Source organism: Zonotrichia leucophrys, chromosome 18, assembly GCF_028769735.1.
Source record: "Zonotrichia leucophrys gambelii isolate GWCS_2022_RI chromosome 18, RI_Zleu_2.0, whole genome shotgun sequence".
NCBI lineage: Eukaryota > Metazoa > Chordata > Aves > Passeriformes > Passerellidae > Zonotrichia > Zonotrichia leucophrys.
In genome coordinates, this window is record NC_088187.1 from 8,219,811 (window position 1) to 8,238,108 (window position 18,298).

General features: G+C 47.0%; 1 protein-coding gene across 1 annotated transcript; it reads right to left on the reverse strand.

The window, feature by feature from the left end:
• Nucleotides 1-2,958: 2,958 nt before the first annotated feature.
• CRLF3 (cytokine receptor like factor 3) lies at nt 2,959-18,125 on the reverse strand. The gene is made up of 8 exons (XM_064728676.1): nt 17,875-18,125; nt 15,257-15,464; nt 13,348-13,435; nt 12,710-12,887; nt 11,481-11,703; nt 9,966-10,098; nt 6,873-6,985; nt 2,959-6,019 (listed from the first exon to the last, which is right to left on the reverse strand). The coding sequence occupies exons 1-8, from the start codon at nt 18,076-18,078 to the stop codon at nt 5,766-5,768; spliced, it is 1,401 nt and encodes a 466-aa protein (XP_064584746.1). The 5' UTR covers nt 18,079-18,125; the 3' UTR covers nt 2,959-5,765.
• Between the last annotated feature and the right edge of the window lie 173 nt (nt 18,126-18,298).

Sequence of the window (18,298 nt, forward strand, 5' to 3'; positions counted from 1 at the left end):
TGGAGATGCCATGTAAGCTGATTAAAAAGAATTTGAACGGTACACTAGATGTAAAAACAAAGATACCCAACCCCCCCAAAAAACCCTCAAAACAAGTTCAGCTGTTTAAATGAACCATTGTTTTTCATTAAATGTTTTATTTGAAATCAGCTTTTGTACAAGAAGTTCAGTAATACAAAATCTGCCATGAGGGGTGTCCAGTCATTCCATGTGCAGACACCTCAAGCAGCACCTCTGGGAACTCCCTTCTGCATGGCTCAAAATTTGGATGTGCTCTCCTTTGTCAAATTGTTACAGCTCTATTTAAGGTGTCAAATTGTTACAGCTCTATTTAAGGTATCTCCATAAATCTCCACGGCTTTAGCCAGATTATAATAACTTTCATTCTCCTTCCTTGGGTAGGACTTGAACACCTGAGAAGGGTTTAAGTTGTGCTTTACTGTACAGAAATGTAATTTTTAGAGTGCAAATGAAACATTATTTGTGTTGTCAGTTACAGAATGAAGATTTGTGTAGTTTTTACATGCAAGTGGTTAATTTTTCAGAAATTTTACAGAGTATTTGGCTTAAATGGAGTAAAGTTTAAATAAGTATCAGTTTAAATCCCATTTCTCTGGGACTGCAGACGATGGATAGTCCAGGTACTGTGGGACAAGTCAGGAACTGACTGTGGAATGGCACACACTGGAAACCTTGTTGCATGTTAGGACTCAGATCCTGAAATGCAGGTTGTGCCAGCTGGGCTCTGCAGTGTGTTCTTGTCTCTCACATTGTCTGGGTTCTCCTGATCTTCAGTGTGCTCCTGGCAGGTTTTAATGATGTTTGGTACTTGGTGATCACAACATGTTTGTGAGCCCCAGCCTGGAACCTAGTATGATTTGAATTTTTAATTCAGTGCATTAAACACTATATTCAAAAGTGCTAGATAAATTCTTAACCTTCAGTGTACATTGCTTGGAGTGTGTCTTGAATGTAGACCTTGAATTTTAGGGGCGGGGTTAAAACTTGCTGGAATGAAGCAGTTGCCCATGATTTGAAGTGTTCTGATTATTTATCAGATCAAGAAAACAAAACTCCCAATCCTTACAATCTCCCAGACCAGACATTTAGTTTTACCTCTGGGAATACAGGAGGTATTCTGTGAGGGCATTTTTGACAGTGTTGTTCCAAGTAAAAGGTGCCGTAAAGCGCGACTGTCGTAAAATTGCCGTAAAGCGCGACTGTCGTAAAACTGCTGAAAGCGCGACTGTTGTAAAACTGCTGTAAAATGCGACTGTGTAAAAGGTGTCGTAAAGCGCGACTGTCACAAAACTGCCGTAAATCGCGACTGTCGTAAAAGGTGCCGTAAATCGCGAGTGTCGTAAAACGGCCGTAAAGCGCGACTGTCGTAAAAGGTGCCGTAAACATTTTAGCCGTAAAGCGCTGACTGTCGTAAAAGCGGCCGTAAAGCGCGACTGTTGTATTAAAAGTGACGTAAAGCGCGACTGTCGTAAAAGGTGACTGTAAAGCGCGACTGTCACAAAAGTTGCCGTAAAGCGCGACTGTCGTAAATGTCCGTAAAGTCAAGCGGACTGTCGCTAAAATTGCCGTAAAGCGCGACTGTAAGGCCGTAAAGCGGTGTCGTAAAAATGCCGTAAAGCGGCACTGTCGTAAAAGGTGCCGTAAAGCGCGACTGTCGTAAAAGGTGCCATAAAGCGCACTGTCGTTAAAATCCGTAAAGCGCGACTGTCGTAAAAAAGGGGCCGTAAAGGCGACTGTCGTAAAGTGTCGTAAAACTGCCTGTAAAGCCGACTGTCGTAAAAGGGTGTCGTAAAGGCGACTGTCGTAAAACTGCGTAAACACGACTGTGAAAACGCATAAAGCTCTGCTGTCTAAAGATGAGTAAGCACGATGTCGAAAGAGCGACGTAAGCGCGACATCTGTAAAATGGGGTGCTGTAATGCCCTTATTGAGGACACTGCTTCTGCCACATCGAGGTATGCAACACACTGGTCTAATAATGGGACACACTCTGCCCACAACAGAGATCTCTATAATCAACTAAAGCCTTTTATCTGATCATCAAAACAAAACTCCCAATCCTTACAGTCCCCCAAACCAGAAATTTTGTTTAAACCTCTGGGAATACAGGAGACATTCTGTGAGGGCAATTTGACAGTGTTGTTCCAAGTTAAATATTTCTTAATTCACAGAAGTCTGGTGCCATCATCAGCGAGTGGAGCTGTTCCCTGTTACAAATCTGACTGTGGTTTCACATCCAAGAAAACAAAGGCTTTGGAGTAGGTAAGTCCATCCCTGGCTCTGACCTGCAGTTTTCATGCTGTTCAATTTGAGAGTGAAGCTGCAGCTCTGGAGGAGAAACACTTGGCATCTCGTCATGAAGAAAGCTGATGTGAATGGAATATTTATGAGAGAAAGCTGCCAAGTCAGCAACTTCACTTACTGGTTTCACAAGCTGTTTTTCCTTTAAAAGAGACCAAAGAACTGAAACAGGGTCCAGGTAAAGCAGAACTAAGGGAATGAAGTAAAGCTGTGTGTTAGTCCAACAGGGACTTTATTTGAAGGTGATTAAATCCCTCTGCTGCTGGCCAAAAACTACAGATGTGTAAGAGCTGCACCACAGAATGCACCAGTAAGAGATGGGAACAGTAAAATGGAGACAGAGACAAATCAGCTGGCATGGAATATTGAGGGAGGCAGCTCAGATGCTGTAACAAATTGTATTAAAAGGGAAAAATATTTTTTACAGAGATGTCAGTTAAAATAGGGACATAAAGGTAAGTGCATAGGTGGGAAACGTGCAAATAAATTGGGACTTCTGAGGGACAGAAGATTAAACAAATGAGTAGAAGCTCTTAAAGATGGCTGCAATGCTCTAGAAGACATATTCTTATCTTGTTAGAATGCTGTGGTGCTCAGCTTTATGCCTCAATAAATAATTTTCTAGACCATACACAGTTGAGGGATAAAACTTTTATTTAAAAAAATTCAAATTTCTCTTGACACATAAATCTTAGTTGAGGTAAGTTAATGTACTAGCTTAGGAAAACAACTTTCAGGATTGGGTTTCATAAGCCATTAACACTTTGTTGCTTGCAGGGCTCCAAGAGCTAGAGGTGCAAATTGTAAAGGAAGTGTCAAGTTTTCCATCCAGCTGACCTCTGCTGCGGAAGAACAGAATTTTCACCTTTTAGTTCAAGCCTCTTCCGCCTCCTTGCATCCTTTGTTCCTTTGGTGCTCGGGTCTCTTGCCCTGAGACTCTTCACTCCTCCTCTGTTCACAAGGTGCAGCTCCAAGAGGTGGCTGAAAGTACCTCATTGGCAATTTGGACAGCGAGGCTTGTGCCAAGTTCAAATAAAAAACAAAACCACCACAATAACAAAAGAACCATTGGCAAACTGCCTTCGTTCAACACACAGCTAAAGCCTGAAGGCAGAAAAACTTCTCATGCCCTCCCCAGCTCTCCAGGCAGCAGTAGGGGCCTCTCAGGGCCCTTCACAGTCATCTTCAGCTGCTTTTATGAATATTCTGAACAACCTGACACGGCATTGCCACCTCTGGAAGTACCTGAATTCAAAGTTTAAGCTTTATTTTCTAATATGTAAGTAAATATCCTGAAGAATCTATAGTCTGAGCAGCCCCTCCAAGAGCAGATGAAAAGGTACCTGACCCATTGGTACCTCAGGAGTGTGGATATTCACAATTTTACTTTCCATATGGTAGAAGTACTAAGTTACAACTAGTACCTGATACCTGAAGTGTGTAAGTAGAACTGCCAGCACTACTACATGGAGCAAGATCTAAGTCAGCTGCTGTCTGGAGTGCCTGTCCAGCCCTCTGAGCAGGACTGACACTTTCAACTACTGAACCTTTATGTAAAGGTACTGAAAACACTCTTCACAGGAGAATTGAACATTGAAAGCACAGGATATGCCAGTATTCTCTTTTTCTGTAACACTGAACTAGTGAAGCTAGAAAAGCCAGGAGTTCTGCAGGCCCTTTGTGGCTAACAGTGGATGATCTGACCTGCAGCAGCTCAGCCTTCCTCACTTCATTGTCTTCCTGCCCATTCCACCCCAACTCTGCCTTGTGCAGGTTCTTTGCACTCATCTAAATGCACACATTTTTTTTCTCCTGTAAATGGTATAAATACCAACAACCATTCTCCTTGTCTGAAATTCTTGTACCCCTGCTACAGCTTCTTGGGGAAAATTCAGGCAGGGTGGCTGATATTTTTGTACTGACAGTGTGAGTATGGGCAATGTTAATTAATTGTAAAATAAGCCTTTAAGCTTTAAGCTTATTATAGTAGCATAGAGGGCTAATGTAGCACATTGCCACTGAAGGAAAGGCAGTATGATTGTCTAGGCTTTATAAAAATAGTGCTACTCTAACATGATAAAATATATTTAATTTTAATTGAACTTGAGGTAAGCCCATCAGTGAATGTTACTTTTAAATATTCCTTAAATCCAGTAGCATTGCAATCTTTCGACCAGGAATAGGCTCTCTTTGAGACTGAGCCTATCCATCTTAGTTGCTCCTTAGAGGAAAAATGTGTAACTTTACATAACTTCTGAATTCCAAGTAATTTAATTCACACTATTATTTATCCCATCTTACTCCATGGAGGAGACACCTTAATTACCACCATCTCTTCAATTCTGACTGCCCCAGGTTAAATCTGTGCAGGCAGGGCCTGCCTGAAGCCCACCCAAAGCCCATCTCCCTCCCTGCAGGTGGAGCAGCAGCAGCTGCAGTCAGGCTGCAGGGCTTGGGCCATGCACCTGCACTGAACAGGTTCTCTTGGAGACTGAGCCTATGCAGTCCAGTGTCCCCAGGCAGAATTTGGGAGTGCCAGGAATCCTGCACATCACAACATCACCTGTGTTGGCACACAGTAAGAGAAGGTTGTCTCTGAGTGTTAGAAGGGCTCTGAGGAAGCACAGCTGCCAATCCACAGGGTGAGCTCAGGTACCAAATCACCGAGACTTGCTCAGACACAGGCTCGGTGTGAATTGTAACAGGGCAGACATTCAGGGAGGCTCAGGATCACATCCTGCTCTGCCTTGGTCTGCTTGAGGCAGCCGTGCATGGCCAACGTCAGCATCACCATGCAGCTACTACAGAAAACACATTCCAAGTGACAACACAGAAAACAGCTCAAGAAGCATGGAAATAAGGCACTTAGGTGAGACAGGAACAGGCTGGCTCCCTGTGAGCCCAGGCTGGCTCAGAGCTCCCTGCTGCAGAGGGATAACAGTACCATGCATGAGGAGGCAGCTGCTGCAGGCAGCCCCGCTGCCCACACAGACCCCTAAGGCAGCATCTGCACAAGGAAGCACAGCAGGACCTCACTGCTCTAAATACTGTGCTCTGAGTGGCAGAAATACAACTTTGGTCCATTACCACCCCTAAAACACTCATTTCACAGAGCAGCAGCTTTAAGCAAAGTTAATTCTACACAACGCGCGTACCCTGAGACGAGTACAATGAAATACTGACAAAAATCAAGTCTAGAGGAAAAAAGGGAAAGGTATGATGGACTGCTTAAATTAATTTGCCTACAAATGCTTGTTTCTAGCTTTTCTGGAGTAACAAATCCAATGTTTCACAATTATTGTTTAAATGAATCCAGTATGAAGTACAATATAGTGGAGTTCAAGTACTATAAAGACAGGGGTTTGTTACCAGATTGTTGTCAAACAGCTGGAAATTCAGCTATTAACTTTACAGCAAGAACAAAAAAATCCCTTTACTCACTGCTAAAAGACCAAAACCTTCCAGCCAGGGTATGAAAATGAACATCCAAAATACAAAGAGCCACAGCACTGATCAAGTACCCAGTCAAAGACCACTTCTCTGTTGTTAGAGCTGATGGTTACTCGAAGCTTGAAGTTTCCTCCCTCGTTGCTGCAGGGTCCAAACTGCACAACTTCCATGTCAAATGTCACAGTGGAGCCAGAAGTAACAGCAGGCAGCTGATTTGTCATCTCTTTTCCATTTACAAATACTGCCCCTGAAACAGTCAGCAGATCTAACAATATTTCTCATTTTCTGTACATACATCTCTCTATTTTTTGCAGGCAAATAGGGAAGTAACCCTGCTACATTTGTCTTGCCACATGGACCAGGCTGCAATAACTGCTAGCAGGAATAGATCTGTGATCTCACCAAGGATTTTTAACTGCACAAGCAGCACATACATGAAAGTTGCTCATGTGTCATGTAGGGATCTAAAGAGCCCGGGGCTGTGGGTTTTGGGAAGGAAAATTTCTCCCTGGATCAGGAATAATGTGGCCAGCAGGAGCAGGGAAATCATCCTTCCCTTATACTGGGCACTGGTGAGGGCACACCTCGAGTGCTGTGCCCAGCTCTGGCCCCTCAGTTTGGGGAGGATGTTGAGATGCTCAAACACATCCAGAGGAGGGCAATGAAGCTGGAGAGGGGCTGGGAACACAAAAACCCTGTGAGGAACAACTGAGGGAGCTGGGGGTGCTCAGCCTGGAGAAAAAGGAGACTCAGGGGAGACCTTATCACTCTCGCAGCTCCTGAAAGGTGCCTGTGCTCAGCTGGGGCTGGGCTCTTTCTCCAGGCAGCACTGACAGAACCAGAGGTCACAGTCTCAAGCTGTGCCAAGGGAAATATGGGTTAGATATAAGGAAAACGTTTTTTACAGAAAGGGTGATAAAGTTCTGGAACGGTCTGCCCAGGGAGGTGGTGGAGTCACCACCCCTGGGTGTGTTTAAAAGGGGACTGGATGTGGCACTGGGTGCCAGGGTTTAGTCGAGGTGTTGGGGCTGGGTTGGACTCTCTGATCTTTAAATTCTCCTCGCAGCAGGTGTTAGAGTGGCTCTGTGGCCCAGACTCACCGTTGGTGCTGACGCACACGGCCTGGTCCCGCTGCAGGGACTCGTCGCCGTTGCGCTGCTCCGCGCACACGCCCAGGCTGTCCCGCCGGTCCGGCTGCCCCACGGTCTCAATCCTAACAAACAAAAGGTTAAATCCAAACCTGAGACTTTAAGTCAAAACATACCATGAAATCCAGACAGTCACTCCAGACCCCTGTACTGTGCTCCAGGGCTCTCAACATTTCACACAAACTTTTGGGGAGATCCCTGGTGAATGACAAAATTCCCACCAGCTTTCCCAAGAGCTCCACTGAGCAATACTCTATTAATCTGTACAAAATATGAAGCAAATCTTTGCTTCCTGCAAACTTCTAGTGCTATTTAATAAATTCTCCACTGTCACAGCTTAGAAATGACCTTTCAAAATGATTTCCAGTTGTCTGAAGCATACAGTATGCTCAGCTGGACCATCAGCTAGCTATACCACACTACTGGTCAGCATCATGTATAATGGCAAGACAGCTGTAGCTTCAGCAGGGATTTAATAAGCATGACTGAAATAGGTTTTTTGGACCCTGGTATATTCTGCTGTAATGGGATGAGGATGGGGTGTTGCTTTGGGGTGTATTTGGTTTGGGCTTTTGTAATAAATCAGCCTGGTGCAAACCCAGCAATGCCTAGAGGGGCATTTACATGTCTGGACTCTGCTCAGTTGTATTTACAGTTTTAGTCTGGGGAAAGAATCTCTGAAGAAAATGCAAACAAGTTGTGCAAATGACCAGGGATTCAGTTCCCTGTGGGTCCCAGCAGAGGAGTGAGGCTGCACAGCTCATACACTGAAGGGCTGTTCTGGACTTGAGTCCCTTCTCTTGTACTGCCACCTCTCAAAGGTGCTAAATCCTGCTTTACAGAGAGCCTGAGTGACTCAGGTCTTTTCTAGAAAGTAAAGCAGTTGTTATTTTCATTGCAGCTTGAGAGAAAGAACAGACTGATCTTTGGTTGTTGGCAAACAAAGGAAAACTTCAGCAAAACTTTCAAGAAACAGCAATTAAAGGGGACAGTGGACTGGCACACAATGGGTTAAATCTTTAGAGGCAAAGATAAAATTGGAACCATGTTTTACTTTTGCACTCCATTAGGTTTTCAGTCCCCTGAGAATGGCACTAAGAGCAATAGCCCTGCGCTGTAAAGCAAAGGAAAAACAATTACTTGAATCTCCAAGAAGCTTTTACTTTGGAAGGGATCCACCATCTTTTCCCAAAGCAACCCTAAAGGAGATTTCAAATTCCTTTTGGTGCACAACAAAAATGCTGCACAGCAAAACCTTGTCCCTGTCCCTGCAGCCCAGACACTGGAGCTGGTGAACCCCCCCAGTTTCCATTTGCCCCAGAGCACAGAGAGATCCATCCATGGTCCGTCCATGGGCACCACAGGCACTGCCTCAGCCTCAGCCGTCAGCAGAGCTGTGCTGGGCTCCTGACAGAGTGTGAGCAGCACAGGGCATCTGCAGGGTGAGCCCAGATCACTGTGTGCCTGCCCACAGCAAAGGAAGCTTTGGGGAGATGAAGGGGATCTCACTGTGGAGAGATGTTCCCTTCCCAGGGCAGCTCCCTGGAGGCTGCAAGGCAACAGGAGGAGACCTGACCTAAAGCAGAGATGTTTTCCTACAGCTTGGCCAAATGCTTCACCTCAGGACAACTGCCACAGTTTATCTTTAAATGTAGACACAGAGCACTGTGTTTATCACAACTTCACTGCTCACTGACAAGCTGTGCCTGGGTGCTGAACACAGAGAACACAGAGCTGCTTGAGAATAACAACTTGTGTTCCAACAGCTGGAGGAAGTCAAGCACCAAGTACTGCATCTCCCAGCCCAAGAAAACCTCTCACACTTCCAAACAAGAAGCTACTCTTGGACCTTGGAAGAAGAACAAAACCAATTTTTGAGGTCTCCAATCTCAAGATTCGTGTCACGATAGCTCTTGTGGACACGTGCTTGTTTGAGCTCTGCCATCCTGAAACAATCAGGATGGTTATGGACTTGGAGAGAAGTCCATAACCAAAATGTGAAGCAAAACATTTTCATATGCTACCAATAAAAAAGATAAAAAGCACTGGACTGAGAGAGAACCAAGGGAAACCTCAAGGTTCTGCCTTTAATTTCACAGGCATTGCTGAGCCAAGAGAAGTTAAATCTAGCAACAGATTTCAAATGAAAGCTTTAGATCTTTTTATCCAGCTCAGACAGGGCAACTGAATACATCCTCACACTACAACCATCTAAAGTTAACATAATCCATTATCAGGAAGGGATAAATGAAACACCATGGAATAAGTCATGAAAGTAGCATGAACAGCCCTTTTCAATTGCCTGAGGGGGCTGCCTGCTGTACAGCAAGTAGTTTTATTTAACCAGGGAAAAGATTAAACAAAGCTTCAGAGTCTCTGAGGTCTGTAATCACAACTGACATATCCACAAGGACATTCCTCATACTCTGTTAAACAGCATCATCTCAGGGATAGGATGACAGGCAGCAAAGCTGCCAAGGTTTTTAATCATGTTCTGTGTCAGATGGAAAGCTTGAAATTCACAAGATCGCTTCTCCACTCTGGATCTTCTAGTGCCAGTTTCAAGCAGTTGTCTGACCAGCACTAATTATCTCACATGTCAGAGGCATTGCTGCCAGACTGACATCCCAACAGCACATCAGTGTTTTCATGTCAAAGGCTTCAGAGCCAGTGATTAGTCTGGGAAGGAAAGCACCCCTGACCCAAGGTTAAAAGGAGCTGGAGGCAAAGCTCCACTGACTTCAGCCAGTAACAGCTGCTACAAAACATCAGGAAGTTCAACATTCCACAGATCTGCTCAGCATGAGCTATATTTTACCATCCCTCAGGAGTTCACTCACTTTTATATAAGTGCAGGTCCTACAAAAACATCAGGTGTTTTCCTACAAAGCCAGGAAGCAGAACTAAAGGAAGGTCAGATGTCACACAGAGGCACTACCTGGACTGGAGCTGAGCTGATTTACAACTCAAACGTGCCTCAGGCTCACACACAACTCAGATGTGACAGCTCACAGGGGATGCACCAGCCACCCAGAAAGGACTTGCCTGAATGTTAAAGTCTGCCCACAGAAATAGGTGGGAGCTTTGGAGTAGAGCACACCACAGGACTGAGAATCATTCCGGAGCGCTATGTTTCTTCGGCTGCTCAAGCTGTAACCCTCCAGACCAGCTGTCCATTCTTCAAAGAAAACAAACAAAAAAAGCAAGAAAATTGTGAACCTCAACTTGGTCCTGTCTGTGCCAAATCAAGCCAGTCCCAATGTCTACTCAGTCCACCTCATGCAGCTTAAGCTATGTTAAAAGCAGGGGCTGGTTTTGCCTTTTTCTTATGGAGAGATTTGTTTTTCAAACAAATTGCAATTACAAAAAGTATTTTCCAGCTCAGAGTTCACCAGCAGTTCACTCTTTGCTGCAAACCCTGCCAAGTCTTATTGTAAGAAAAGGAAAGCCTTCATTACCCACTGCACTTAGGAATTTGTAAGTAAAGAGAAAATTTAAATTTTCCTCTCTCCAAGATAAGAGCTTGTTATGAGCTGTAGTGTAGAACGTCAGGGGTAGGACGGTGGGGATGGACGGAGATGAGAGATCTCTGCAGCCAGGGCTGGAACTTGGGGTTTATTGCAAAGGATAAAGGATGGGTGCAGGGCCCTGCTGGAGCTGCAGCCACAGCTCAGAGCAGGCCCGAGAGGAGAGAGGGGGAGAGAGGATGAGAGAGTAAAAGGGTGAGAGAGTGAGGTTCCCATTACAATACAATAAATCATCTTCTGTGTTGAATATTCTGATTCTCACTAACCAATCTAGTACAAGATACAAATCCTATAGCATTTACATGCAGCCTATAAGAATCATTACATTACCATTCTGTGTTACATTTTAAACCCTAAAAACTCCTCTTTGGGCCCCTCCTGCCAAGCTGTAGGGTCTGCTCTGACCCTTGGGCCTGTCTGCAAGCAGAGGGTGTTGTTCCATCAAAAGGGGATCACCTTCAGCAGCCACACCATTGTTTTCCAGTTGTTCAGTAACTGAGGGATCTCAAAGCTTGCTTTCATTTCAATCTCGCTTATAGTTTCTATATTCTCAAAATCTTTTGCCAGACAATCATATTTATAAGGCTTTCCTGTTTCATTTTCCCCAACACTGTAGGTCATCAAGAATCCTTATGTTGTGGTGAGGGAGAAGAAAAAATAATGCTTTCCTCCTAGCTGACATGCTTTCTAAGGCTAAGGAAGCAGCAAGCCACCTGGCAAAGGCTCACTGAGTGTCCCTGGGCCAGGGAGGCCGGGAATGCAGAGAGGGACAGAGGGACAGCTCAGGACGTACCGTGGGACACAGGGACAGCCCAGGACGTACCGTGGGACAGACGGACAGCCCAGGACGTACCGTGGGACAGAGGGACAGCTCAGGACGTACCGTGGGACAGAGGGACAGCCCAGGACGTACCGTGGGACAGAGGGACAGCTCAGGACGTACCGTGGGACAGAGGGACAGCTCAGGACGTACTGTGGGACACAGGGACAGCCCAGGACGTACCGTGGGGCAGAGGGACAGCTCAGGACGTACCGTGGGGCACCAGCGTGGTGCGGCCGGTCTGGGCCACGCTCCAGGGGCTCCACTCCTGGCGCCCGTCCCCGCGCGCGCACACGCGGAACTGGTAATCCACGTGGGGGTCCATGTGCAGCACCAGGAACTCGGGCTCCGAGCCCACGTACACGTCCTCAAAGGGGCTGCCCGGGCTCTTGCGGAACTGCAGCCGGTAATCCTGCGCCGAGAAATCTTCATCCACCTGCAGAAACGGCCCCGAGTCACACAGGGGCCTCTGGCTCTCCCTCCCCTCTGCGGGGCACAGGACAGCACCGAGGTGATCACTCACAAGGTGCCTCAGAGCAGAAAATGTGCCTTGCAGAAAGTGACATCAGTGTCTGAACCAACAGATGTATCAGAATTATCTTAGTACAGTTAGAAAATATCTAAAGAAGAAACATTTAACAGAAGGCTGTTCATTCTAGCAGAGATATAAAAAGATCCTGCAGCCAAAAGCTGAAAACAACTTTGCAGAAGAAATTCTGTGCCAGTTTTTAACAGCAAGGGAAAATTACTGCTGTCCTTCATAAACTGTTCCAGGGAATGATTTCCAGTTCTTTGATATCTCTGAGTCAAAAGATATTTACACACACACCCCTCCCTCAAAAAACCCCCCCATTATCCCCCAGGCACAACCAAATCCAGGGAACTCCTGCACAGCACAGAAAATCAGGCCCCACCTGAGAGAAGTGCCTATGGTTTAACAATCTGAGTGCACATCCTTCACCACTGAAGGGTGGCCAGCAGTGAGTGGCTGTTGCTAGAACAACAAAGGTTTGTTTGATGCTGCCAAGGAGCACAGAGCTGTCCAAAAACAACTAAACCACATCAGACCACAGTGGTTTACTCAAAAATAGTTTTTGTGTGTTCAAGAGAAAGGCTACTGGTCTAGCTAATATAATAATATTTTCTTTTTCTACCCACTGCATCTCCCTAGGAACACAAAGGTGTTTAGGGGTAAAAGTGTAACAGAGCAGGTCCAGCCTCCTCCTGGGGCTGCAAAGCAAGACAGGCAGACACAAACCCAGCACCAGCCACACACCATCTTGTCTTTAAATGACACCATCACCATAAAAACCTCTTCTTAAGTTTTTAACTCCACACTGAAGTGGACTAGTCCTTGGAAGGCAGTGGAAGAAAGTGCATTGTATGTTTTTTTTAGAAAAAACTCAAGTCTACAGGAATTTCACACAGGATATTTTACCTACCTTACACCATCGGACTAAAATACCTCCAGGCTTTTCCACAAACTCCTCCAGCTGCACAGGTGGGCGGGATGCCACAGTTCCATGCCTGAATATTTGATTTTTCAATATAGTAAGGAGGCAGTCATCCAGCTGGGCAGATAAACAAGGCACGTCAACCAAGGAAGGCACTTCTGGTAAGCTGAGAAAGGAAAGTTTGCTTAATGCGAGAGGCCAGCTTCCACAAATTCAAATTTCATCCATACACTTGAATCTGTGCAGATTTGCAAAGAGAGAACAGCTGCAGAAATTGGCACGTGCACTCCAAACTTAAAAGACTCAGCAAACATTGTGTTTCAGCCCTAACCAGACTGTTTGTCAGCAAATACTCTGAAACACAGGCTGTTCTACAGGGAGTGCCTTCATCCTTCACAAATAAACAGCCTCTATTCCCACAGAGCATATGGAGGGTGAACATCCCCTCCATTCTGTGAGTGCCAGCCCCAAAGGGTGTCTGTGAAACAAGCAGGACAGCAGCACCTCAAATGAACTTTTGAGGCAATGGAGCAGAAAGCTTCTGCTTCAAAGGAGAAAAGATCCCCTGAAAAGAAGGACACATGTGCCAGACCATGTCAGACCACCTCAGAATGTTGGTGTCTTACCTATCTAGCTGAATGTGTAAAGCTTTTTTTGTAAAGTTGCAAAGTTTCTCATTCTGTTGTCCCACATCTCCATCGACTGCACTCTCTCCTGTAACCAAACAGTAAAAACATTTCTAATGAGACAAGATCCACAGAAGGCATTCTTTGCTTCAAAGAATAACCAGTTCTGACATGAAAAACCAATTAAATGTGAAGCACTCTCAGCACCTTTGCTAGTCTTAGCTAGAAAATGCAATTACAGGTAACAATATAAAGCCTATCTAGCAACTTTTGAAGCTCTGAAAGCTACCTGTAGACACACCCATAACAGATGTAATAATTTGCCTCGGGTCTCAGACAGAAGCAGAACTGGGGTCAGATGACAAAAAAACCAGGATTATTAATCCCTTTCTCCACTAGCTTTAAATGAAGAAAAAAGCAAAGCACATTCACTGATCAGAAAATAAAAAAGCAGGCACTTAAAAGCAAGAGATAATGTCAATCATTGTTCTGTTTGCTACAATCACAATCATTGTCACAATGAATGAAATAATCTAATCCATGCAATAGTGTGGAAATAAATACAAATATTTTCCTAAGCTTTCCATATAAAGTAGCATCCCACACTTCATCTTACAGACATATGCTCCAGTCTCCTGTCTGCTGACTTTAGGGTAATTTACAACTTCAGCCAGCTCAGCCCTTTTCCAAGTGGAGGATTACACACATTACAAATCTCTGAAGGAAAGCACACGTCATAATTGGCAGCAGGAGATTTAATAACCATGGATGTTTAACTCCTCTGTGCCTCAGCTGCAGCCTGTGCTGCTCCTGCCCACAGCCCTGGTGATGCTCAGAGCACCCAGGGGAATGGGAACTGCAGCAAGCCAGCTCCTCATCAGATCAGAACAGAATTTCACACAAAAACCTTCTGCCACCACGCTGAGTCAGTAACCTGAGACTTAAAATAAAATCAAGGTGAACACCAGCTGTCCTAGAGTGTGGTGGTAGAAAAAACCCCAAATTAATCCTTAAACACAGTCACTGCTCCTGTGAGCAGGAGGCACAGAGCTGCCCAGCCAGCACAAACTCAGGGCTGAGGAGGAACTGGGAGCTTTCCCACCCCTGGGACACAGCTCAGCTCCCAGAACTGAGCTCATGCTGAAAGAAAGTTAAAGTTGAGACATGAGAACAATGCAAGGAAACTGCCAACACACTCACGGCTCAGACATGCTCCCAGTAGGTTCTCCAGCCTGGGGAAAACAGGCAAGAGTGACATTCCTTTCTGCCGAGGTATTTAGCATCAGCAGGGTATAGTCTGGCCCTTACAGTAATATTCCACATGGCCATTTTTGTCTGCCTCATCTTCAGACTTTTTAGAGAAATTTTCCCTGCACAATGGCCATTTGATTCCTCAAGTTCCCCACCAACAATAACATAATCACACTCAGCAGGACAATGTGTTTATTTCAGCTATTTCAGCAAGACAGACATAATTTACTTCACCAAAGCAGACACTTTGCTATAGCGGTACCCACAATGTATTTTATTCCAAAGTACCCTGACATACTTTTCTGTCTACCCTGGAGAGGTAGAGAATGTCTCTGCAGTGAAATAACTCTCAAATAGGTACTTCCTAGCCTTCCTGCCCTCCAGGAGAGGCTACACTGAGACATGTACACCCCAGGATTGGAGTGAAATGCTGAAATACAGATTTGTAGGAGATAATAATTATCATTGTAGGATGATAATAAAAATTTGTAGGAGATAATAATGATCAGCTCTTCACTACACCTACCCAATTCTGAACATTTAGTTTGAGACAAGTCCAAAATGAGCCAAACACAGTGATAATAATGGGAACATGCAGACTTTTGACAGAGCCACAGTGGAAGGCAGAGCTCAGACACAGCACCGGGTCGTGCCTCACCTTCCCGGAGCAGATCATCGGCCGTGCTGACCCCGTGCTCGATCAGCTTCTGGCACTCGTCCAGGGGCTTGATGCTCTCCTGCTCGATGACATCCACCTCCTGCAGCAGCGACGTCAGCCGCTCGTCCAGCAGCTTCTTCAGGGTCCCCTTCAAATCGCTGAAATGCTGCTCAAGCACATCTCTGGTGGATGTAGCGCTGTCTTTGATCTGAGTGCAGGTAACAGGAAAGGAGGATTCAGGATAAAGGCAAAGGCCATGCACATCTTTTATTTTTCTGAAGCATCTCACCCACACTTGTTGGAGAAAAGCTGCAAGAGGAGTCTGCTTTAAAAAATCACCTCTGGCAGTTAACAAATTAGTGAAGTCATTTTTAGTACATGTACAGCAGGAAGGGAGGCAAAGAAACCAGCCTGGGTGAGGGGAAGAGCATATTAGCTAAGCAAAATACAACGTGGGTTATGGGTGCTTCAATCAAGGAATTTTTCTTGTCAGAAAAATCCAAATGCTCCAAATCCTCCCTGCTGCCCCTCAAAAAAACCCCACTGCTGTAATTCTATTTAAAAAACACTCTGCCATCCTCTGGTAATCCTCCTTGCAAACAAAAACCTATCAGACTTTCAGAAAACTATCTAGGAACACTTTTCCAAGTGCTATCACTTCACTGGATTTTAAAAATCCTCATAAAACTGCTTTCTTTTCAATTTTGTTCAAACCCTTGGTGACCGGACAGGGTGAACAGCACGTCTGTTGATTCCGGAAGAACCCAACCACAGAAGGTTCTACAAGTGCTCATTAAAATGTCTGCAAACTTGCTGAATCTGGCTTTTGGGGAAGAAAACACACTTGAACATCCCTGAGCTAAAGATGCAAAAATCAGAAGTAAACATCTCCCTGTGAAACACTTTTCTAAGTCACGCACACAAGGAAATGCTGCAGCAGACTGACAGCCTTACACGTAATTTCTAGATCTTTAGAAGTACAGACAACCAACACAGGAAGTTCTCTGGTTAGGTAAAATAAATTTCCTCTTCACCAAATACTCATGAAGGTCTGCAGCTGCCACACAGCTCTGTTTCCCTTTTCTTGTAAGTTCAATGCTTGAGGAAAAAAAGGAAGTATTTAGCTTTGTGAAGGGGTGGGGCAAAGGAAGACAGAACACTCACTTCTCCAAGCATTTTACCTCCATTAGAGGCAGATACAAATTCAGCAGCTCAGCCACAGAATTAGATACTGCTCATCATGCAAAAGAGGAAATGCAAGTCCCCGAACACACAGAGCTCTGTGAAGTTTGCAGAAAATCACATCCCATTGGTCCAAAGGAAAAGGGAGCAACGTGAGTGATGCAGTCCCATCACATCAGCCAACCAGCCCTCAAATAACAAAGCTGCCACTACACAAACCCCAGAGTAGCACACTCAGCACCTTGGGAACACGGGGAACTCTTGGATGCGCACAAAACAGCAAGATGGAAAGACAGAAAACAGAAACATGCACACAGCAGGGGAATTGCCCCCAAGAGCCAAAGGGAAGGTGAGCTAACTACACACTCACTGCACAAAGGCGCATGGGCTGCCTCTCACTGCCCAGCAACACTCTGAGATGACAAGGTTTGGATGAAAGACAGCCACGAACAATTCATTTTCTTAAGCAGTCTGTGGTTCCAGTGCTGCCTAATTAAATGTCCAATGATCACCCACACACTCTGGAAGCAGGACACACACCCAGCAGATCCACAGCAAGTTTCTGCACTAACGTGATCCACTTCAGAAAAACCAACAGGTCCCCACGGAAACACTCCCTAAGTTTGGTTTTGTTTGGGTTTTTATTTACCCCTCGCAGAGCTGAATCAAAGACAGCAAGGCATCACTTCCAGCCTGCAATGTGCTGAGAGGCTGCCAGGGCAGAGGAGCCGGCCTGGCACTGCGGCTCTGTGTCCCTCCTATCTGCCCCTGCATCTCCCGCGGGTGGCTCACGGTCCCCCGGGAGCCCTGCCCGGCTCCAGCCAAACCGGCTGCCCGGGAATGCCGGAGCGCTCCCGCCCGACCCGCGGGTACGTGACCCGGGCCCTGCGGAGCATGGGGACAGCAGCCCGGAGCATCCCGGCCAGGGAGCGGCTGCCCGGGCAGGCATCCCGTGCGAACATGGGCATAACACACCCCATTAAATCAGAGCTAGCACGCCGGTACTTTGGAAGCGTATTTCTGCAAGATATTTATTCGTGCCTGGGAAAGCTCCCTCTGCTCCCAAACAACGAAGCCCAGCTCAGTCAGAGATTTCAGCTCGCGTCCCTTTCCTCGGACACGTCGCACATCTGCCGTTCCCACACGCTCCATCTCCGGCACCCCTGCCGGTTCCGGGGCGCTCATATTCCCCGGGGCTCCCCCTCCGCCACCCTGCCCACACCTGAGCCCCATCCCGGCTCTCCCGGCGGACAGGAACCAAACAAACACCGGGAGAGGAGCGGCCAGGGCCCGCCGCCCCCAGCGGGGTCCCGGTGCCCCCCGCCCCCAGCGGGCCCGCCTGCGAGCACCGGGCAGGCACAGCCCGGGCAGGGCTCCGGCCGCTCCTCCAGGGGCAGCTCCGGAGAGCCCGGTCCCGTCCCGTCCCATTTCCTCACCTGCTCCCGCGCCTGGTGCAGCCCCCGCAGCCGCTGCTGCAGCTCCCGCCGGTAGCTCCGCGCCGCCTCGATGCTCTCCCGAGCCTCCTGCAAGAGGAGCCGCACCTCGGCCTCGGCGGCGGCCTCCATGGGCAGCCGCGGCGGCAGCGAGGAGGCGGCGGCGGGGCGGGGCGGGAGGACCTCGGCCCCGGAAGGGCCGCGCATCCGCGGGGCGGGGCGGGGCGGGAAGCGCGGCGGACGCGGGAGGCGGCCCCGGGGCACGGACCGGCGGCTGGTGACGTCAGCGAAGCGTGACGTCAGCGGCGGGCAGGGCACGCGCTAGCTGCGTGACGTCACGGCCGAGGCGCGAAAACCCGACTGACAGCGGCGAAGGCGGGAGAGGGGGCAGAAGGGGGCGTGGCCTCGGCAGAGAAGGGGTGGGGCG

Coding starts and splice junctions, on each gene's coding strand:
- CRLF3 (XM_064728676.1), bottom strand. CDS start 18,078: ATGCGCGGCCCTTCCGGGGCCGAGGTCCTCCCGCCCCGCCCCGCCGCC. Junction 10,099..11,480: donor CACCACGCTGGTGCCCCACG/GTACGTCCTGAG, acceptor TTTTCTTTGAAG/AATGGACAGCTGGTCTGGAG. Junction 6,020..6,872: donor CGTGTGCGTCAGCACCAACG/GTGAGTCTGGGC, acceptor TGACTGTTTCAG/GGGCAGTATTTGTAAATGGA.